General features: G+C 40.9%; 2 protein-coding genes across 2 annotated transcripts in view; both read left to right on the forward strand.

The window, feature by feature from the left end:
• Positions 1–2,403: 2,403 nt before the first annotated feature.
• LOC104317088 (radial spoke head protein 6 homolog A) lies at positions 2,404–10,720 on the forward strand. Its single transcript, XM_009917747.2, has 6 exons — positions 2,404–3,973; positions 4,484–4,715; positions 6,461–7,216; positions 8,346–8,487; positions 9,316–9,433; positions 10,092–10,720. The coding sequence occupies exons 1-6, from the start codon at positions 3,576–3,578 to the stop codon at positions 10,330–10,332; spliced, it is 1,887 nt and encodes a 628-aa protein (XP_009916049.2). The 5' UTR covers positions 2,404–3,575; the 3' UTR covers positions 10,333–10,720.
• Positions 10,721–11,047: 327 nt separating this feature from the next.
• CENPE (centromere protein E) overlaps positions 11,048–22,881 on the forward strand; it is a 39,830-nt gene continuing 27,996 nt past the window's right edge. The window contains exons 1-14 of the mRNA XM_069783498.1: positions 11,048–11,203; positions 11,530–11,621; positions 12,461–12,550; positions 12,629–12,747; positions 13,836–13,955; positions 14,923–15,004; positions 15,204–15,271; positions 15,350–15,421; positions 17,629–17,680; positions 18,519–18,606; positions 18,808–18,934; positions 19,605–19,724; positions 20,970–21,128; positions 21,490–21,634. Of these exons, the coding sequence (XP_069639599.1) occupies positions 11,148–11,203; positions 11,530–11,621; positions 12,461–12,550; positions 12,629–12,747; positions 13,836–13,955; positions 14,923–15,004; positions 15,204–15,271; positions 15,350–15,421; positions 17,629–17,680; positions 18,519–18,606; positions 18,808–18,934; positions 19,605–19,724; positions 20,970–21,128; positions 21,490–21,634 (1,390 nt within the window). The 5' untranslated portion in view covers positions 11,048–11,147. The remainder of the gene's footprint in view (positions 11,204–11,529; positions 11,622–12,460; positions 12,551–12,628; positions 12,748–13,835; positions 13,956–14,922; positions 15,005–15,203; positions 15,272–15,349; positions 15,422–17,628; positions 17,681–18,518; positions 18,607–18,807; positions 18,935–19,604; positions 19,725–20,969; positions 21,129–21,489; positions 21,635–22,881) is intronic.

Raw genomic sequence — 22,881 nt, forward strand, 5'->3', positions numbered from 1 at the left:
TAGCAGAAGTAACATTTTTATATTGTCTTACTTGTTGGAATCATAGGAACACAACACAGAGACTTTTTAATTCTTCATATAAATGCTCTGCCTACTAAAGGATGTGGAAACATATGTTTTACTGCTGTTTCAGAATCGGTCAGATTCCTCAATGATACTTCTGGCATTTACTCTCTTGGAACTTGACAGAAATTTGCAATGCCCCATCTAAGAATTTTTTCTGGTTACTTCTAATAAACACCCAAAATAAACTGCATTTTTTAAAAGTTACATTAACTGATCCATCAATGACAGAAGTATATTTTACAGTTCAGGTATTGCGATATTTTATTTAACACAACTTATAACCTTAATAGGCCATTTTGCTGAGATTTGTACAGCACTGGTGGGTTGACCCTTGCTGGACACCAGGTGCCCACCAAAGCCACTCTATCACTCCCCCTCCTCAACTGGACAGGGGAGAGGAAATATAATGAAAGGCTCATGAGTTGAGATAAGGACAGGGAGATCACTCAGCAATTACCATCACAGGCAAAACAGACTCAACTTGGGGAAATTAATTTATTACCAATCAAAATCAGAGTAAGATAATGAGAAAATAAAAACTAAATTTTAAAAACACATTCCCCCCACCCTTCCCTTCTTTCCAGGCTTAACTACTCCTGATTTGCTCTGCCTCTTCCTCCCCAAAGGTGCAGAGGGACAGGGAATGGGGGTTGGGGTCAGTTCATCACACATTGTTTCTGCCACTCCTTCCTCCTCAGGGGCAGGACTCCTCACACTCTTCCCCTGCTCTAGCATGAGGTCCCTCCCACAGGAGACAGTCCTCCACAAACTTCCCCAGCGTGGGTCCTTCCCATGGGCTACAGTTCTGCACTAAGCACACCAAGGGCCCCACGCTGGATCCCTTCCACAGGGTGCAGTCCTTCAGGCACAGACTGCTCCAGCATGGGCCCCCCATGGGGTCACAAGTCCTGCCAGAAAACCTGCTCCAGCATGGGCTCCTCTCTCTACAGGGTCCAGCCAGGAGCCTGGCCCAGCACAGGCTTCCCACAGGGTCACAGCCTCCTTCGGGCATCCACCTGCTCCGGTGTGGGGTCCTCCACAGGCTGCAGGTGGATATCTGCTCCACCATGGACCTCCATGGGCTGCAGGGGGACAGCCTGCCTCACCATAGTCCTCACCACAGGCTGCAGGAGAATCTCTCCCCCTCCTTCTTCACTGACCCTGGCGTCTGCAGAGTTGTTTCTCTCACGCATTCTGACTCCTCTCTGTTCCAGCTGCGATTGTGCCTGCACAGCAACTTTTCCCCCTTCTTAAATATGTTATCACAGAGGTGCTGTCACCATTGCTGATGGGCTCGGCCTTGGCCAGTGGTGGGTCTGACAGGGAGCCAGCTGGCATTGGCTCTATCAGACATGTGGGAAGCTTCTAGCAGCTTCTCACAAGCCACCCCTGTAGTTCCCCCACTACTAAAACCTGACCACACAAAACTTCTTCACATGTACACCTTAAGACAGTATTATTTTCCCTGTTGAATTGTTAGAGAACACTTGACAGTTACCCTTGAGCCAGCTGTAGATATTTGCTAAAATGCAACTCCTTAAAAGGCCTTTTGTTTTTTAAACCTCACCCGCTCTATGTTTTTGTTTCATAACCTCCTTGTTGAATACTAGGTAAGATTTTAACTTTACTCGGACAGTAAAAGTTCTTCACTGACTTAGGAGCAATTAAGGAGAGAAGTCATGTGAGCAAATTTTATATACACATGATGAGGGCTCTGGTTATTAACATAACTTTGAGTATCTGTTGAAGTAGAGAGCACTGTAGCACATGATACCTGATAGGACTAAAAAAGCATACAGCAATGTGCTACTGTATTTCCGTAAAACAGATCTTGAGTAACTAAATTAATAGAAGTTAGCGGGTTCTTCCTCTGTAATGTAATATTTGTCCTTTGCATTTTAGTGTTTGAATATTGTTGCAAACAGAGGTTACTTACATTATGGCCAGCTGTCACCTTAACACCGATAGCATCACATAAGAAAACCATTTTCTATCAGAACACCTTCATTCCAACTTAATTTACATCTGCTTTTTTCCCTGGATCTGCAAATACAATTTTTTAAAGTAATTATCAGATTTTACAATATTTTTCTCCTCCTAAAAGAGCAAACTTTGTACCTTATGGCAACAGCACGCTATATCACCGCTAAAATGCAGGAGATTAAACTGCATTTTCTACCTCACACAAAGTCACAAAGGCAAACGAACGTCACTCATTTCTTTTTAAATCAAAATTAAGCTTTTGAAGAGCCATTCCTCTGCTCTCAGCAGAGATCTGAAGGATTCTTGTACCACAAACGTTCAAGACAGAGTACTAACAGCACTTCGTGGTTTGGGGGTCATGATGAAAGGAAACAAGCAAGGCTTGAAAACCCCTCCAGAAAAAAAAAAAAAGAGGTAATAGCTCGGGCAGCTTAGTGGGGTTTCCCACCTAGCAAACGCTCCTAATCTGTTGGGCTGAGGGAAGCGAGCCCAGCAGGAGCGCCCCCAGCCCCCCGAAGGCGGTTCCCCTGGGGCCCGCCCGCCGGGACAGCCCCCTCAGGCAGCCGCCCTGCCTCCCGCCCGGCGCTGAGGAAGGCTGACGGGGACGGCGGCCCCCTCAGAAATCGGGTCGCTCTCCCAGCCGGCTGCTGTTCCTCACCGTGCGGCGACGCAAACGGGACACGGCCCTGCCCGCCGGGTAATCAGCGGCCGACGGGAGGCACCCGGGCGCAGCGGGAGCGGCGGCTCCAACGGCCACCCCACCGCGCGCGGCGCCTCCAACGCTTTCAGCCGCCGGCCTCGGCGCGCGGGGCTCCGCCAACGGTTTCCAACGGCCACCCTCAGCCCCGCTGTGCCGCCGCCGCTCCCCTCCAAGGGCCCTGGCTGCAGCGGGCGCGCCCAGACGAGCCGCTACCCCGTCCCCAGCGCGGGGAGAAACGGGGCGGCAGTGCCGACAGAAAACCCGCTGCCGGCCCACCCCCTCCGGCACCGCACCGCCGAGCGACCCAAGCAACGGCGGCCGCTTTACCTCGGCGACGCTCCGCCCCGCTGGCGGCAACCGTTGCTGCGCGACGAGCGGAGCCGACGGCGGCTGAGGGGCAGCTTGGTGCCTCCGGCCCGGCCCGCACCCCCGGGGCCAGACCGTGGCCGAGCCCCCCGGGGACCCGCCGCCCCAGGCTGTCCCGCGGGAAGGGCAGGAGCGAGGCCTCAGGGAGCCCTTGTGGCCCGGACACACCTCCGACCGGCCCGAGCCGCACGCTTCCCACCCGCCTCAGCGGGGCCCCGAGCAGCCGCCTTTTGAGGGCTTTGAGCCTGAACGAGACCCTTATCAGCCTCAGCAGTCGGAACCGGGACCAGCTTCCTACGAATACCAGGGGGTAAGGCAAGGGTCTGATCACACAGGGCTAAGAAAGAGCATCTCTCAGCCAGAAGCACCCGACCAAGACCCCTACCAAGAACACGACCAAAGAGGAAGTGTCGGCCAGACCCATGCACCGGGACGAGCACCGCATCAATCACAGACCCCAATGCAACACCTCTATCATCCACGGGGAGCAGAACAAGCCTCTTCAACGCTACAGGTGCCAGAAATAAACATCAGCCAGAGACACGTGCTGGGACAAGACTCTCATCAGGCACAGGAGGCAAGGCAAAGCATGTATCAGTCGGATGCAGTAGGATTAGACCCTCACCAAACACAGGAACCAAAAAGTGCCTATCAGACGTACGCAGTAGGGCGAGATCCCTATCAAGCCTACGAGCGTGCGCATGGCCCCTATCAGCCACGTGAACCAGGTTATGGTCTTCATCAGCCAGGACACAGTCCGTATGATGATCAGATACCCGATCCCGAATCCCGAATGCTGGCAATTCAGAATGCAAAAGCCTATTTACTGAAGAGCAGCACAACATCTGGCCTGAACTTGTAAGTCTGAAAAAGGGACACAGTTGAAATGGGTAGGAAGTACAAGTGGAGAGAAAAGTAGTGTTGGTAAAAGGGCAAAGGGTTATGTTGAGAAAGGGAGGGATACCACAGGAGTATATATAGAATGGGAGAATATGTTATAAATGCAATAGTTCATCGCTATGTGATACTTGTGTGGGTCCAACATCTTTCGGAATCAAAATTCCCAAGGGAATTTATAGAGTTCAAAGGGAAACTGATTTGATTAAGAGCAAGTTTAAATTCAGCGTCAGGTCCTGCAGCAGGTGCAGTATATACCAAAAATGGAACATGGGTCTACTCCTAAGTATATTATAATCAGGCTAGCTTCAAGTCTATAATTTCCTATAATGCTCCATGATCCCCTTTCATCTAACTATTCCAATGATTCCTCCAAAGCTCCAGGTGATTAGCTTCTACTTTTGATATTAAAAACATAATATTCTAAGACTTCTGTGTAGTAGGCCAATAATATTTACATTTATATGACAGATATGATCATCTTGCTAATATGCTAACAAAGATCCTGGATGAACAGCCCACAAATGCAGTAGACATAATTGAGAATATCAGCAAGGATGTGAAGTGGGCTCAGTTTCAGAAAAAAATGGACACTCTTCGAGATGAACACGAGATTCTTCCAACATTTGAAGCTGCAGAAAAGCGTAAAGCTTTGTTCCTCAAGGCAAATGGAGAAGGAGATGAAGAACTAGAAGAAGAGATAGTGAGTTATTATCAGAGAAGAACAGATATCATATATTCCAAGGAATGGGTGGGAGTATGGTGGGAAGGGAAAGGAGGACGGGAGGTAGTTGTGGTCTCCTTTGTAGTATTGCCCCTCATGATCATATGAATAATTGCAGCCACAGTACCACATATCCTCTTCATAGCTGAGTTGGTCCCCTGTCTAGTTGTGAAGAAGAAAACCCATCTGGTTACTTAGTTGGGATTTTTTCTATAGTAAATCTAATATCTGGAGCCTTTAAAATCATAGATGTTCTAGAGATGATAAAAAGAAAGTAAAGTTTACAATATCTCCCATATGCCAGTTCAGCATGGAATACTGCATCCAAATTTCTTTTCTTTATCTAAAAGTGACATTTCTTTACCTAAAGTGAGCATAATTCTGGACACCAGTTCAAGAATATTGTGTACAGCTGCTACTGTAAAATAGAGAATGGAGAATTTTGTGATCCTTCCAGCTCCAGCTGTGGTTCCAGTCTTTCCTTCTTCAACTAAATAAAAAATATGGTTATAATGAAGAACTACTAGAATGAAAAAGCCACTTCTTAAAACAGGGATTTTTCAGTATTCAGTTGCTTATATGCAGAAGCATTTGTACCCAATGAAAAATCAAGAGAATTCTTCTAATAACCAAGGGAAAATAATCAACAAGATGTTGATTTTCATATTGCCATTGCAGAATACAAATACTAACAACAGAAGAGATAGCCTTTCATCTTTTCCATAGCCTATTACTTATTTTACAGTAACAGTATATGATGGTAAAAATGGAAAAAGTAGGGTATTTCAGAAAAGAATTTTGAAATTTTCATACTCCTGTCTATCTTGCTTTGATATAAGAAACCTGGCAGGGCCCAAGAAATTCCATACGCAACTAGTACTACATCTTCCAAATTCCCTACCCTGCCATGTACAACTTCTAATATCTTTGTCTGTGTGCTATAATCACCTACCCCCATGAAATGAGAGAAGGGTGATAAAGAGAATGGAAATACTTAATGAAATCTTCATTATTGGCCTAGTTCTCCTTCCACGGAAGCCAGCTGGAGTCTTAGTATGGACTTCAGTAAGAACAGGGGCCTACCCCATGAAATGAGAGAAGGGTGATAAAGGGAATGGAAATACTTAATGAAATCTTCATTATTGGCCTAGTTCTCCTTCCACTGAAGCCAGCTGGAGTCTTTTAATATGGACTTCAGTAAGAACAGGGGCCAGTATTTTAAAAAATGCAGGGAGCTTTACGCCAGGGTTTTCAAAAGAACAACATTCACTCCAGAGAAATATTGCTGGTTTGGTGTCTAAATGTATAAAATATGTATTATATTTTCCCCAAATGCATCTGCCGCAAACACAAGGAAACACAGTGACACTGTGGGCATCAAGGCTTCTTACATAGCTGACACGCCCTAGCACTGAAGTCCTTTGTAGATCCTGTGTAAGAATTCTGACCTTCCTTATTTTGCAGTAATTAGGAGTTTGACTTTTGAAATCCTGTATTCTAAAAGCTGCAGTTCATCGGTGTTCTCTTCTTTAACCTTAAAATGGCATTTTTAATTTTTCTAAATGATAGTGGAAGATGTAGTAAGTGAACGTCTGTAAAGTGCTTTGAGAGAATAAGTGGCACTACAGGAAAGTAAAGTATAACATTTGGTGGATAACATGTTTAATTTTTCAAATAGATAATTACATTGTTCTTCAGCTCTAACTCTGGATCTTCTTTCCCAGGGAGAGACCCCTCTACCTAATGTGATGGAAACAGCCTTTTATTTTGAACAGGCTGGAGTTGGCTTGAGCAAAGATGAATCCTATCACATATTCCTTGCCCTTAAAAAACTAATTAGTGTTCAGCCAATCCAGACCTGTCGCTTCTGGGGCAAAATTTTGGGCCTGGAGATGAACTATATTATAGCTGAAGTACAGTATCATGAGGGGGAAGAAGAGGAGGAAACAGAAGAGGAAGAAGTTATTGAGGAAGGAGGGAAAAGGAGGGGTGAGGTTGAAGATGAAGATGAGGAGAAAGAAAAAGAAGATGAACCACCAAAGTCCACCTATAAGCCCCCACCTGTCATCCCAAAAGAAGAAAATGGGACCGGGGCTAATAAATATGTCTACTTTGTCTGTAATGAGCCAGGCAAACCCTGGGTGAAGTTGCCTCCAGTGACGCCAGCCCAGATTGTCTGTGCCAGGAAAATCAAGAAGTTCTTCACTGGTAGGCTGGATGCTCCTGTTGTGAGCTTTCCTCCTTTCCCGGGAAATGAGGCCAATTACCTGCGTGCACAGATAGCTCGGATCTCAGCAGGAACCCATATCTCTCCCATTGGATTTTACCAGTTTGCAGAGGAGGAAGGAGATGAAGAGGAGGAGGGGGGGGGAGGAAGAGATACATATGAAGAAAACCCTGATTTTCAGCCTCTTTCTGTGGTTGAAATGGTGGATTCTCTCTCCACATGGGTACACCACATACAGAATATTCTAAAGCAGGTATGTTCTGGCATAGCTCACACTGACCTCGGATACTGTTCACACTGTAGTACCTGTAGGGTTTCAGAACGTAAATGACACTCCTCACCTGCACATTTGAACTATTCACCAGAAATGGTATTGGACTGAAATATTTTTCTACAGAAAATATATTTTATATAGTATATAATATATAAATATGCTGCACATATTTACATACAGCATATATTTATCTATATATATATGTATTTAGGAACCTTCTATGTTTAGTATTTCAATGGTGTGTTCTTGAGATTGAAACCTATCTTTAGATAACAGTATGGAGTTAGGCCTTGATAGTTAATAAAAATTTCTGGTAATCTTCTATAATATTTTTTCTCCTTTGAAGTCCTTACTTGACAAAAATGTTTTAAATTCTCTTTTCTTGGGTAGGATGCTAAAATGCAGATAGCTTATTATAGTTTGCCAGATGGAACTTACTTGATGTTTTCTTCTGGTTTATTTTTTGTTGCTTACTTTCTGCTGTGAAACATGGAAATGAAAATGCTTAGAAGCTTGTGATATCAGGCTAGTGCTGGAAAGAGGTATTACTAATTTGATGACCATTGCTGGACGACTTGCTGGCCAGTCAAGAATGCTAGTGCGAAATAACAGCAAACAGTAGGAAATAAGGTTTAAAATTATTACCAGCAAAACCATAGTTGTAAAAATAAAATCTATGTGCATTAGAATCTTAAGAAAATTTTGTTACGTTCCTCTGACTTGTAGCTAAATAACAAGGCAGACTTCAAAAGGAAGGGGAAAGTCCCTAAGTTAAGCCTCTTAGTTTGCAGTCATCTAGCAAGGATATAAACTAAACTGGCAAGGAACTGAAGACTACAAAATAATAAAAAGCTGATGACAGAGGTATAAGGGTATTCTGAAATAGTAAGCAGGGACGAGGGAGGAATGAGGGATATAGGGAACGCTCTGCCAAGAGGATACAATATTCTGCCAACAATATACCAGTTGTGGAATATGTATTTTTCTTTTCTCCCCCCCCCCCCCGCCCCCAACTGTGTGTGCATGTGCCTGAGCCCATTGTTTTAAATGGCTTGCATTCTTTCAGTGATTGTTACATGTATTTATTATTTTACCATGTCAATTATAGGGTCGCTGTGTTTGGCTTAATCCTTTCCAAAAATCAGAGGAAGAAGAAGAAGATGAAGATGAAGAGGAGAAAGCAGAGGAGCCAGATGAACTACAGCAAGAAATAGGACCACCTCTTCTCACTCCACTCTCTGAAGATGAAGGTACTCTTCATGGAATATGAAGTTTTTGATAGAGAGCCACTAGGAATGTTGGCATTTAGGTAGTAAATATTTGAAGATATAGGACTCCGATGCTTCATGGAGCAATATAGTTTGCTCCTGTAGGTTAAGCACATTCTTTTACAAAATTGATCAAAAGCAAAATGGTTAACAGTATTGACATTAAAACTGAAATAATTTGGTTTACTAGTTAACAGTCTTGTTGAGAATGAAGAGAAAAAATACCTCAGACTTGCCAGGCTACTGCAAGTTCAAGACAGCTCACTACGTGAAATACATTCAGCTATTTTTCCATATCTGTTTAGGTTAAAAAAAGTGTGCATGTGTAAATAAATAAACATATATACATACACATATGCACAGATATACAAGTAAAAATTTAGATCCTGTAGTGCATTACTGCAGTAAATCATGGGCATATGGGAACCTGAATATTAGATTACATCAATAGTAAATTATTTTCCTACTCTCCATTCTTTAATCAAGGTGAAATAAAACTATGTAATTTATCCATAAGTGATATAAAGTCCTTGGCAAACGAAACAGTGGTGAGTACTACTGAATTTCAGAAGCATGATCTTTTCCGTACATGGCTCTATTAGTGTTCCTGTGCTACCTACCCATACATCTAAAACACCTGTTTGAATACAGTGCCTACATGTCTTGTTTCTGACTTCTAGCTCTTCTAATATGCAACTTAATATAACCATTGCTTGAATTCTGTGAAAGTCTTGTAGCTCAGTCTTAAATACTTTGTAGAGGCTCATAAGTCAATTTATTCATAGACTGTGTGTGTTTGGCTGCCTCCAGGAATTCAAAACATCCCTGCTTGGACAGCTCAGCCTTCTACAAACCTGATCCCGCAATATGCTGTTGCAATCCTCCAGTCTAACCGATGGCCCGGAGCATATGCCTTTGCATCTGGGAGGTGAGTACCTAGTTGGCATGATTACAACACAGACTGTGAATGCTAAACACAGATACCTGTATAATGAAGTCAAAGTTGCTTTATTATTAATTCATTGACTGAATTCTAACTATTCCAGAGACTGATGGAGAAGGCCACTTAAATGTGCACAGCAACCGTAATAATCATTGGAAAGGCTAGTATAAAGTTAATGGAAGTAAATATCCAGTTAGTATTTGGGCACAGTCCTTGATTTAAAACCTATATTCTTGAGTCTGCGGTACTTTTTACAAAAACCAGCTACATTCTGTGGTTCTAATGTTCGTTCATTTCCACTGCACATGGTACAGTCATTACCTCTATGTGCTTTTAAATGGGCACTGGAGTTGGGGTCAGAAACGGGGCTATGTTACCAATGTGAAGTTGGAGTCATATTGCAATACACTGCAGTGACAGAGTACATACAGCCTTCATCATTTTCGCATTTGGAGATTTTTAAGTGGAAGATGTCTTAACAGTTACAGCAGCTAAAAAGAGGTGCTGTCTTCTAAACACTTCAGTTATAGGATATCTGCACCACAGTGACTTTTTGCACAGCAGAGTAAGGATAACCTTGACAATATCTCCACCGATGTTTTGTCGGGGGGAGAATGTGCCATCTTTCACTTTTCTTTCTCAGGAAATTTGATAATATCTACTTTGGCTGGGGTCACAAATACAGTCCGGAGAACCACACTCCCGCACTGCCTCCGCCAGTGCAAGCAGAATACCCCAGCGTGCCAGAAATCACAGAGACAAGAGACCCCACTCTGGAGGAGGAACTGGCTTTCAAGGCTGCGAAGGAAGAAGCCTTAGCTGCAGCGGAGGAAGAAGACGATGAGGAAGACGTTGAGGATGATGAAGAGGAGGATGATGATTAAAACGCAGGGGGACGACACACATATTTTTACTTTAAAAGTTTAAACATGAATTTTCATAAACTAGTCATGAATTAGCTGACCCTAAAAGAAATGCAACTGGAGCACGCCTTCCTTTTTGATTTCTGTAGGCTCTTGTTTGCAGCTGCCTTACCCTCCTTCCCTACCCGCCAAGCCCGCCCGCCCTGGCCTGAAGCTTGCATCGCTTTCACTGGAAGACGACACACCGAAGCAGCCCCTTTTTTTTAGAAGAGCAGGCAAACACAGTCTGCCTCTGCTTCCTGCAACAACGCTGCTTTAAACTGAGCAACTACCATCCACCTCATGTCCACGTCGTTTTTCTAACCCGCACTCCAATACCAGCGTAACTTTTACTTAAACAAACAAAAAAATAAACCTAATTACATAACAATGTCACTTTTATGTGTGAAAGCATACTATTCAAATGCAGTAGATAGCTTATTAAGTTACCGGCCGAGCGCTGCCGCCCGCAGGGCGTCACTCCTACGGCGCCGCGGCCCTGGCCGGCACCATCGCAGGGCTCTGGGCAGACGGGGGGCGTGTGGCGGGAGCGCTCAGGGGGCCGTTCGGCCATCTATCCCTCACTACGCTTTCCCCACTCCCCCCCCCCCCGTCAGCTCTTGGCGGGTGGTACGCTCCGCCGTGGCGTCTGCCCTGCGCGGGCCAATAGGAAGCGGCCTCCGGAGAAGTTCAAACTCCGGTGGCGGTTGGGTCGCTACGTTGCTGGCCAGGGTGCGGGCGAGAAAGGGGCGAGCGGGTTGCCTCTCCCAGGCGGCGCGTGCCCGGCGGCCGCGGGGATGGCGGAGGAGGGAGCCGTGACGGTCTGCGTGCGTGTGCGGCCGCTCATCGCCAGGTGAGGCTCCGTCCGGCGGGGAGGGCCGCACCCGAGCCCCCCGCCTGAGGGGAGGCTGCAGTGCTGCCCGCGGCTTCCCTGGGCGTTGCCGTGCCCCCCCCGCCGCCTGCAGCTGGGCCTCGGGGAGCGCCGCTGCCGCCCTACGAAGAGGGGGAGGAGGGAAGGGGGCATTTGTGCGGCGTCCGCCCACGTGGGGGAAGGGGAGAGCCGGGACGAACAGGGCTGGCGAGGGCCTGGGGGAGAGGTACTCGCGGTAAGGGGGCAGACTCCCCTTATAGGAGCAGAGTCCTAACCTAATAAAGCTAACAGAACATCTCCGCTTTTAGAGAAAATGCGCTAGAAGATAAAGCGTCGCTCCACTGGAAGAGTGAAAATAATACTATTTCCGAAGTGAATGGTACAAAAGTATTCAGTTATGGTAAGAATATGAAAGCAACTATTTTGATGCTTACTTTGGACCTTTGTTACTGTACTAGTTGAACCTACCAACTAGCATTAATGACCTTAGCTTTTTGCAACGTCCCTGGACTTTGTTTCCAACTTAACTTTGAAGGAGTGCTGCTGGGGCACACAGGATGTCTGCTTTAGTCGGTACCAGGAACCTGCTTTTGAAGTCAGTGTCTGGATGGTCGTTGCTTTCTCTGTTCTGGTTTCATGCTGTAGAGTGGTTTTGGAACACACGAGCTGGATTCTTTTCATATAAATTCCAGTTAAAAATGAACTAGACTAGGGCTAGTCCAGCGCACTTAGGGAGAAGGGTGTGGGGGAACCCAAACCTGAAAAGTGCCTATTGTGGATGTTAGATCCTCGTAACTGCCTCACTTTGAGTCTCTACTGATCCATGCTCGCTACTTGTTAATATAAACGTAGCCACTACAAAGATTTTTCCCAAATTATGGATTCAATAAAAGCATGCTCCGAGCTAGGAGTTTAACAAGTAGCCTGTCTTGTCAGGTTTTAGCATTAAAACTGGTTTTAGCATTAAATCAGATGACTATTTAACGGTGTCCATCATTCTTAGGTTTTTTTGACTTGTCTGTTGTCTGTTCGTTCTATCTTTCTTGGTTCTGGGTTTAATATTTCTTTAAAAAAAAAAAGTTAGTGTCAGAATTACATTTTATGCTTGAATTATCCTACAAACCATCTGATGCCCATTTATTGGATTTGAAGTCAGCAATACCAAGTAACATGACAGCTTGGTTTTGACTTGCAATACAATGGATTCACGTGCTTTATTTTAATGTATTTTTTTTTAAGATCGTGTCTTTCACTCAAGTGACAACACTCAGCAATTATATGAAGGTGTAGCTGTTCCAATTATACAGTCAGCTGTGCAAGGTTATAATGGTAAGTTTTAAAACTGTGTTTAAATCCTGTTTGTAATGTATTTCATAAGTAATTAGTAAAATTTAACCATCTTTCTAGGCACAATTTTTGCTTACGGACAGACTGCTTCAGGGAAGACATACACAATGATGGGAAATGAAGATTCTGTGGGCATTATCCCTAAGGCAATTCAACATGTTTTCAAACTTATTTGTGAGGTGAGCAATTCCATTAAATTGAAGTGACTGGAAGGACTAGTAATATTTGTGATTATTACATAAAAGTTAATTTTAGTATTAAGGAGCTTATGAAGGAAATGAACTTATATTGGACCATACATTGCAGTTGCTTTGGTAGCCTTGCAAAGATGAGTGGTTTAAAAAAAAAAAAAAGATAATGGGTTTCTATTAGTCAGAATCAAATCAGAACAAAACTGAGGGGGGTTGTTAAACTTGCGAATATCCTAAACCTTGATTACAAGTATAAATGGATGCTCACTCATTAATGTGGTAGATAAGGTAATGTGAAGCTTTGTGTTTATTCTGCTATTTTAAAATGCTAAAAAATCGACAGTATTAAAGAATTTTTTAGGGGGAAGAATATGACACTAAATTTACTTATTTCAGGCTTTCAGAAGAGTCATAGGCTAATTGCTAAATGCTAATAGGAAGTAAGGAGAAGGTGTAAGTTAAAACAGTGATTTCCAAAACGTCATCGGCAGAGCACTTGCTTCTGCCTTGAGGACTTCAGGTAATTGTTATCAGTTATGTGAAATGGTCACTGCTTCTTTGAGGAGGTACAGAGTACCTTAGGGGGTCTGTAAAAGTAACTAAAGCCAAGAAAGCTTTCCATGGTACTGTAGTCCTTGAGTCCATCTGCAGCCTTTCCTCACGCTAGTATTCTCTACCAGGGAGGCAGGAGAAGAAGCAGCAGCAGCAAAGTAAGTCTAATCAAGCAGAGAGAGAAGACTAGGTATACAGAGAGGAAAGAGCCTAAGCAGGAGGAAATTAGATACAGAAATGGCATTTAAGTGGGAGAACTATTGTCATGCTTCCATCGGGTAGTTATCTTACTTTTATAACCCACTGAAAGTGATATACCATTAATGCATCTGGAAAGAGGTGGGACAGAAGAAAAATGATTCTATATTGGTAGATGCTAATGTGCAAAGAGGATGAGAGGAAAGTAAATCTGTGGAATGATATCCAAACACGTACCTTTGAGAATACTTGCATTAAAAGGTGTTTGTTGGCTAGTCTGTTATTTTTTTCTTTTTTTCTTTTTTTTTTTTCTCTTTAAACAATAGATTCCAGATAGAGAATTCTTGCTAAGAGTTTCTTACATGGAAATCTACAATGAAACCATTACAGATTTGCTTTGTGATATCAGGAAAAAGAAGCCTCTGGGAATTCGTGAGGATGTTAATGTAAGTGGATGTTATGTAGTGTAAGTATTGTATCTGCTTGGAGTAAAAGTAGTTTTTTAAAAAAAAAAAAAGCTTTCAGAGGCATCTAGTTGAAAACTTTTCTGTGTCAAATTGTGTAATTATCTTCAGAATTAGCGCAAGGACACTTGCAGTAGAATAACAACAGTGAAGCTGGGTTTGCTGTTGCTGGTTTATCTCTACAAATGTTTGTAAAAGTAGACTTAATCCCTTAAGTTTTCCAGGACAGTATATTTTATTTAACTTTGGCAGCGAATACCTGGGAGTTGTCTAGCTAATAAAACTTCTACAAACACGATATTAAGCCTCTAGCTCAATGTGTTAGAAGTCTTCGACAGATATACAGAGTTACTTTAATACCATCTTCATATCATCTACAAAATAGATACACTTCTACTCTGAACATAGAACAACCATCAGACTAGAACTATTCAGTGAGATAATCAGTAGGGAAAAATAAATCTGTATTAATGCCATCTTCAATTTCTTTATATAAAGTTTTGTAGCAAATAATAAAAACTGGTGGTTTGTGGTGTTTTGTTTTGGTTTTTTTCTTTCGATGCCCTAAATGATCAATGCTTTTGGAACTTGGGAAGAAGGGAGATTTATCAGTTGTACGATTATGGTCTTATAACATTTACTGAGAAAAATACTCCTGGATTCCCTCAGAATTTGTCCAGAAGGATATTTCCCTTACCAGTTTTATTTTTAGGAAACTTTCTAGATCTCTGTTGTTTGATTCTTGTGCCTTTAGGCTACAGTTCTGATAAAGGTCTAAACTTTCCCTGTCCCTTGTGTTCAGAGTAAAAAGACATTCAACTGATGTTGCTTCCTTTTAAGAAGGAAGCAGAATGGAATAAATACCATAATAATTGCTGCTAATGTTAACTTAATGTATTGAAGTGAGTTTTAGAGTTCAGTAAAATTTACTACTGTTTTTGCTCTTAAGAGGAACACATATGTAGAAGATCTGATTGAAGAGGTGGTGGTTGCCCCAGAACAAGTTATGGAATGGATCAGAAAAGGAGAAAGTAAGTTGTTTAGCCAATGTCAGCTGATATCTTAGAAAAGCATTGATGAATCGGGTATATCTAGAATCATGGGGTATCTCTTTGAGATTATATTCAGAAATCAGTGGTTTTCAGATAGTTTTTAAAATTGTGCTTTTTGTCTGTTGTCTCCAGTTTATCAGAATATAAGCAGAAGTATTCTAATATTGCTTTTTGACAGAAAATCGCCATTATGGAGAAACAAAAATGAATGAACACAGCAGCCGTTCTCACACTATCTTCAGAATGGTAAAAACTGTTTCACTATTAGGAGGGGTTTTATTACTTTCAAAGTGACAAAAACATTATTGCACCCTCTTCTTCTAGATAATTGAAAGCAGAGAACGAAGTGACCCTGCAAATGCAAACTGTGATGGAGCTGTGATGGTATCCCACTTGGTAAGCTGTACTCCAAGAAGCTATTAAATAGGCATTTATGTAGAGAATTTACTGTTACTGTTTGTTTGAGAGAATCATGTTACTTTAAAATGACATTACAAGCATGCTTTGTTGTTAACTTCTAGCACGCATTTCTTGAGCAAAAATCATGTTTCGGATCATCTGTATAGAGGGAGACTCCTGGGGTGTTATCTAGAGGAGATATCTATCTATATATCTATCTTCTCACCAAAGGGAATTCCAACATGGGAATAGTTCCTAGACGATTCAGGCTGGACTGGGGAGTGTTATGCCTTTCCCAGGAGCATAAGGGGCTGTTGTTGGAGTGCTCTTGCATTTTCTTAAACACAGCTTCCCCTACAGTTGTTCTTGACGACTGACAAGCCCAGTGAAGTAACTTGTAAAGTGGGTAACCTTAAGGCTTCTCTTCTCCTCAAATTTAGTTGTTAAAAGAATGTGTGGCCTACAGTTACAATGGTCAGAAGATTAATTTTTTCAAAAGTAACCCCACTTAGCATCTCTGGTGGATTACTAGTATATGAAATGTCCTAAGCTGCAGGGAATACACTGCTGATCTCTAGGGGATTGTTTTGGTTTCTGAAGCCTTTATACAGCCTTTCCTTGATTCGCAGAAGAGAATCCAAATCAACCAGAGGAATGAAATCAATATGAAAGCATTCAAGCTTGCTCAAAATCTGCATGAGCACTCTTACTCAGAATGGGGAATAGTATTAGGTCAATCACATGTGTAGTGGAAATAGCTTTCTGTTCTGGCTTCATGTGAAAAAGCTCTGGGATCTGAATGTAAACACTGCTTATGCAGTATCTGAGCAAACTGCTGCCTACTTTTTTTCCTCACCATAACTTATGGGACCTACTCTTCTTACACCACCCCCCACCTTCTAGCCTGTCTCTGTTCCAACTGACTATAGTAACCTCTACTAACTGCGGGGGGAGAGAGGGTTTTTTGGCCTTTTTGGTCTGTTGCTGCTTGGTGGAGTTAGTATAGGATTTTACCCTTCTGAAACAGAAACCAATAAAAGTGAGGGCTGATTGCTTAGGCAAATCATTATGGGATGCTATAAAGTTCTAGTTGACTTTGAACCAGATTCAGAGTGAGGCTGTCCTGGTTTCAGCTGGGATAGAATTAATTTTCTTTCTAGTAGCTGGTATAGTGCTGTGTTTTGGGTTCAGTGTGAGAAGAATGTTGATAACACACTGATGTTTTCAGTTGTTGCTAAGTAGTGTTTAGTCTAAAGTCAAGGATTTTTCAGCTTCTCGTGCCCAGCCAGCCAGAAGGCTGGAGGGGCACAAGAAGTTGGGAGGGGACACAGCCAGGGCAGCTGACCCAAACTGGCCAACTGGGTATTCCATACCATGTGACATCACATCTCATATGTAAACTGGGGGGAGTTGGCCTGGGGGAGGGGATCACTGCTCGGGAACTAACTGGGTGTTGGTCGGTGAGTGGTGAGCAATTACACTGTGCATCACTTGTGTTTTCCAATCCTTTTATTATTACTGTTGTCATTTTATTATTGTTATTACTATCATTATTAGTTTCTTCCTTTCTGTGCTATTAAACTGTTCTTATCTCAATCCACAAGTTTTACTTTTTTTTTTTCCTGATTCTCTTCCCCGTTCCACTGGGTGGGGGGGGAAGTGAGTGAGCGGCTGCATGGTGCTTAGTTGCTGGCTGGGGTTAAACCATGACAGAGGCTTTTCCTCTGGTATTTAATTTCTTCCTTTCCTTATCCCCACAATGACAGGCAAGGAGACACATACAGCCAGTTCAGGACAGGGTGCTAGATAACTCATCCAAGCTCTCTTTCCTATGAAAGATTGAACCAGATGATCTGTGATTCCACGAAGCTTCCTAAGCTTGAATCTGTAGTTAACACTTCTGTATTGAGAAACTACATTTTATCTTTTTGTTAGTGAGGGTAGGAGGAATTGCACTCTAAGTTTGAAATACCATTCAGGGTGGTATGATAGAGTTCATACAAACTTATTCCATGTCCTTATGTACCTTGAAAGAGTTGGTTGGTATGTGTGTAGTAGCTATGGATTACTTCCAATAATGACAATCTTCTTGCTTTTTTCTAAGTATATGAATCTTATGAAATTCTTAGCAGAGATTTAGAATTAAGAGGATCTAAAACTGAATTGCCTCAGAACTAACCTGTGAAATACTTAATGATTTGCAGAACTTGGTAGATCTGGCAGGCAGTGAAAGAGCTAGTCAAACAGGATCTGAAGGTAAGTGTTAAATGGTGCTCTCCTGATGACCACCTCTTATAAGAGTTAATAAACTCTTATAGGAGGCTGTGGTAGAAAGGAAATTATTTGATCTATATGTTATTGTGCTACTTATTGTTTACAAATAGTCCCTTTTCCCCTTGGTAAGGTAGGATCTACTCAGGAAAATACTGAAAATGCTGTGAAGTGCAAACAATTAGGTAGTAATATGACTCTTCTAGAACAACAGGTCCAGCAACAGTCATGCACTGAACTAATAGAATGGAGATGAATCAGTAAAGATTCACCTGTAGTAAAGAAATCATTAGAAGCTTGTAGGGACTTCTATGTAAAGGTAAAGACTGAATAGATGGCTCACTCTTTAATTAAGAGGAAGCTTGATTGTTAACAATGACAGCATGAAGCTGCGCAAAAATGCCTTTATCATAAAAAAGTAATCTGAGGGGAACACAAGTTAATATTCTCTTTTACAAGGAATAACTAATCCAAAAGTTGTATCTAAGGCTGGTTTGTTATACTTAGACATGTAAATATGGGCATTTACAAAATTTAAATAGGAAGTAAAATTAAAGTTCTTATGGCCCCAGCTGCTTACTATGTAAAGCTTATTAATGTTTATTTGTGATAGATTCCTATCTTATTTTGATGCATTTCAGCTATTATAAAGGATTCAATACTGGTTGCTGATGGGTCATAGTGCACTGTGGCACTTGAGATCTAACTCTTGAATAATCTCTCTGAGCATAACATAGCACAAAAGCTTGACAGGTTGAAAATGTATCTTAATGTTGTTTTAAATTAATAAATAAATTAAAAAAAATTACTGTGTGATACCTAGGTGTCCGACTGAAAGAAGGCTGCAATATAAACCGGAGTTTGTTCATTCTGGGTCAAGTTATCAAAAAACTTTGTGATGACCCTTCTGGGTAAGCACTTGTGTTTGTATACCTATTTTAAGATAAGTCACTAATAAACTAAGAAATTATAATCCTTTATATATAATCCTATTTTATGTGGGTAACTATTTCAAATAACCTATTACCTCTAGAAAAGATATTTCCTGCATGTTTTTGAATCAAAAATATGAATTTTTTTCTTAATTTTTTTCCTTCCCTCTTTTTCATCAGCTTCATAAATTACAGAGACAGCAAGCTGACTCGAATTCTGCAGAACTCCCTTGGAGGAAATGCTAAGACGGTTATTATTTGTACAATTACTCCTGTTTCTTTTGATGAAACGCTCAGTACTCTTCAGGTAAAACTTGCCTGTTTTTAAGCATTATTCTGACTCAGGGCTTCATTGTAGATTGGAGGGGTGGAAACTGTAATCTGCTGGATCTGCAGTCATTTGAATCTTCTAAAGGTCCTCTGTGGACTTGCAACTTGAAATATTTGTTTTGTACACAGCATCTTTTCCCAGTCATCATCTTGTACTAGGTTGTCTAACTAGAGCTTTCTGGCAGTTGGAACAAAGCTCCTTCTGTCACCTTGCAGGCAGGCGATAACCTCTGTTTTCTCATTTGCCTTTTCCAAACACAGAACTACAAGTCTTTGCTAACACAAGATGTTAGGTCCTGCAGGAAAGGAGGGTAATTGAACTATTTATGAACTGTATTCTTTAGGTAGGATTGTCTTCCTTTTTGGTAGTCTCTTGTGCTTTTTATTAAATAAAAAATAAGTTGGTATATTTTTGCTTAAATGTTAGGCTTTACTTTTTAGGTATTGATATCAAGCAAAGAAAACTTACCTTTTCAAAGGTTAGAATACATGAAAAACAAGAAAATGTAAATATTGGTGTCCTTTATTATATGTTGTTCTTTATCTAATAAACTGTCCCTTTAATTCTGTTGGGAAATAATGAGACAGAATAAGTCTTTTGATATATTTGTTCTCTAACTATTGCCCATGAGAGAATATTCTTCCAGTTTGCCAATACAGCCAAAAGAATGAAGAATACTCCGAAAGTCAATGAAGTACTTGATGATGATGCCCTCCTGAAGAGATATCGCAAAGAAATTCTGGATTTGAAAAAGCAGCTGGAGGAAGTATGTAAGAAACTTATTAAAATTCATCTATCCTTAGTACTGATAGCTATTTGGAAACATTCTTTTTTAAACCAAAATCAGTTAAATTTGGAGGGGTAGGTAAACTGTTTAAAGTTATATCTGTCATTTCTATTGAGAGAATAGAAATTGAAAACATGATGTGAAGTTTAGAACAACTGGTGGTAGTCAATGTATCTGTGTGAAAGCTAATACTGAATAAGATCAAGTAACTGAATTGCTTGCTTTCTGTAGGTTAACATATTTAAGAAATAGAAATTTGTCATGCCTTACAGCCCACTTTAACATTGCCACATATCAAAAGGAATAATTAATTGCAATATAAGAATTTATTGAATGTCAGTTAGAGATTCCAACTTAATTCATATTTTTCCCCCTTACTGATGATTAACTTCAGTTTGAGTTGCAAGAAGTTGCAACTGCGTAAGATCACTGGCAAAAGTTATGTCATGTATAGGCAGAAGATACATTTAGAAAACGAACAATAGCAACTTCCCACCAGTGTAGTCTTTCATGTGTTCATCTTTCTCCAAAAATCTATGGAGTTGAGGAGCAATCTTGCAAGACTTGTTAGAGCATAGATCATATAAAAAATAAAGCACAAGAAAATCACAATTCTGAACATACTGTTTTGGTGAATTAAATCATCAAAATGTGCTTTTTTCTTTTTTAATAAAAAAGTCATAGGAAAAGTTTAAGGAAAAATAACTGACCTTATTTTTTAAGGTAATTAATTTGCAGTATAAACTTGCGCCTAGAAGTATGTTTGCTTGCTATCTTCTGAGATAGTGAAGAAAGTACAGAAGAGTTTGTTGGAAAATCCAATGTGAACTTAGAATTACTCTAAAGTATTGTAAGCTTATAAAGTTGTCAAAAAACTAGCTACTGTAATGCAGTTGCTTTACACCAGAACAAATTTTCAGTATTTCAAACTTTAAAAGACCACAAGGCTTCTGGCACCGTGGGAAGGTCATCTTAAACTATGTTACACTTGAAATAATGCTTTGTCTAGAAAAATCTGAGGCTATATTGTTTTGACCCCTTTAAATACTAAGTCTACAGGTAAATTGTAGACTAAATTGTCAGTTTCATTGTTAAAGATTAAAGACAGCTCTTCCAGGCTTAAAAGAATGTGTGTAGTTTTTAAGTATTGGTAATTGTGTATCTTCTGTAGGAGTAGTTTGTGCTCTTAAGATGTCAGTTCGGTTAATATTCTTTTTATGCAAGGTGTCTTCAAAGACTCAAATTCACGCAATGGAGAAAGACCAACTGGCCCAGCTGTTGGAAGAAAAAAATTCTCTTCAAAAAGTACAGGAAGACAGGATACGAAACTTAACTGAGATGCTGGTGACTTCTGCCTCCTTTTCCTCAAAACAGAATGCTAAAGTAAGCACTTGTTCTAGATCTTATTTGTTAACTCTAAAATACTTTGCAAAAGATGTTAAATGCATAGCGTTATATTGACAATGGCAAATAAGTCTGATAGGCAATTTTTGCATCATTTTTATTTTTAAAGGAGTAACTTTTAAAATAACTTCTGAGTGAGTATCAATTCAATGTTGCCTTGCAGTGAACAGACTGCAGAGACTTTTGGTTTCAAACTGTTATGCTGTGGCTTCATTTTGAAGAAACTGCAAACAACTGTCTAGTTAGCTGCTGGTACTATTATAGAACTAGTCTAATGCGACATCTACTCTCTACTTAGTGCTTTGATTGTATCACTTTTTCTGTAAATACTTTTTTAAAGACCAAGAGAAGAAGAAGAGTTACTTGGGCTCCTGGTAAAATAAACCAGGCGAATGTGAGCTATTTTGAAGACTTTGAAAAACCAAGGCTGGCTGAAACAAAAAAAATGAAAATGTCTCTGTCGGCACTACCAGACATGGAGGATTGTAAGTATCTTCAGGAAAAAAATAAGGAAACTCTGCAAAGCAGCTTTGAAATGAGAAATCATTCCTTTTTAATAAATCTAAGTTATAAAGCAAATTAATTTGCTAATATGAAAACTACATTTAGTTGTCACTATACTACTCATATTATGTTCCATGAACCCAATTTTGAAAGAGTTACCTGTAGCCCATAAGGAAATTACCTTTGTCTGCCAGCAAAGGATGCTGCCTGGAAGGGAAGTGGTTTTAGCACAATAATACTGGTAGTTCTTGTGCTTGGAAATAAGGTTCATTTTAAATAAAAAGTGGGAGGGTGAGTCTTACTATCCCAGGTGAAATAATGTATAGCAAATTCCCGTTGGGTAACTGCAAGCATTACTTAGTTTCCCATAGGGAGCAAGCTGACTCTCTGGATAGCACAAATTAAAAAAAAAAAACAAAACAAACAAACAAAAAAAGGGCAAAAAAAAAAAAAAGCCTCAAAAAACCACACCCCACCCCGAAAACCAAAACAACAGAAAACCCCAACCAAAACTAAATGTCCTTGTACGCACCTTCCAAGGAAATTACTTCCCCACACACACCCTTCTGGATATTGAACTTTTAATTTGTTAAAACCAAAGGTAAGAGCTGTGAGGTGAAAGGCAGGGTCTACAAATACTTCTGCCATGCAGCCTACCCCAACCCCCCATTTATTTTTGTAAAAGTAGCCAAAGTTATTCTTTATCACAGACTATCTATCCAAACTGTGTTCTCCCCCAAAAAAGGATAGGAAAAAAAAAAGTGGGGGCTGGTGAAATTTCAAAATCCTCAACAAGAATAGAGAAGTCATTACTCAAAGATCAGACTGAAATATAGAGAAATTCAAGGACTTATTAGAGGAGCTAGGGGACAAAGAAAGTTGAACTGAAGACGAGCATAACTGGATAGTAGTGTTGCTGAATTGCATCTTCTTACAGCCTTATTACCTATCCTTCTGCCAAGATTTTTTGCTTGTGTGTGGATTGTCATGGGGGTTTTTTCTGTATGTGGGGGGGAGTGGTGCTTTTTTCTTTAAATCTTGCAGGATACTGTTGTGGTTCTTTCCTTGACACTTAAACACTTTTCTTAGTCTGTAGTTAGGTATATATTCTGGATTTGGTTTAGTATTCATTAACTTGTGGTAAGGTGGTCAGCATAAGTGTTGGGACTGGATTTCAGTGTTGTTCCCTTTCATAAGAGAAAATGATGAGATTCAGAAGTCCTACTTA

This window comes from Haliaeetus albicilla, chromosome 1 (assembly GCF_947461875.1).
Source record: "Haliaeetus albicilla chromosome 1, bHalAlb1.1, whole genome shotgun sequence".
NCBI classification, from domain to species: Eukaryota; Metazoa; Chordata; class Aves; order Accipitriformes; family Accipitridae; genus Haliaeetus; species Haliaeetus albicilla.

Coding starts and splice junctions, on each gene's coding strand:
- LOC104317088 (XM_009917747.2), top strand. CDS start 3,576: ATGCAACACCTCTATCATCCACGGGGAGCAGAACAAGCCTCTTCAACG. Junction 4,716..6,460: donor AAGAACTAGAAGAAGAGATA/GTGAGTTATTAT, acceptor CTTCTTTCCCAG/GGAGAGACCCCTCTACCTAA. Junction 9,434..10,091: donor TATGCCTTTGCATCTGGGAG/GTGAGTACCTAG, acceptor TTTCTTTCTCAG/GAAATTTGATAATATCTACT.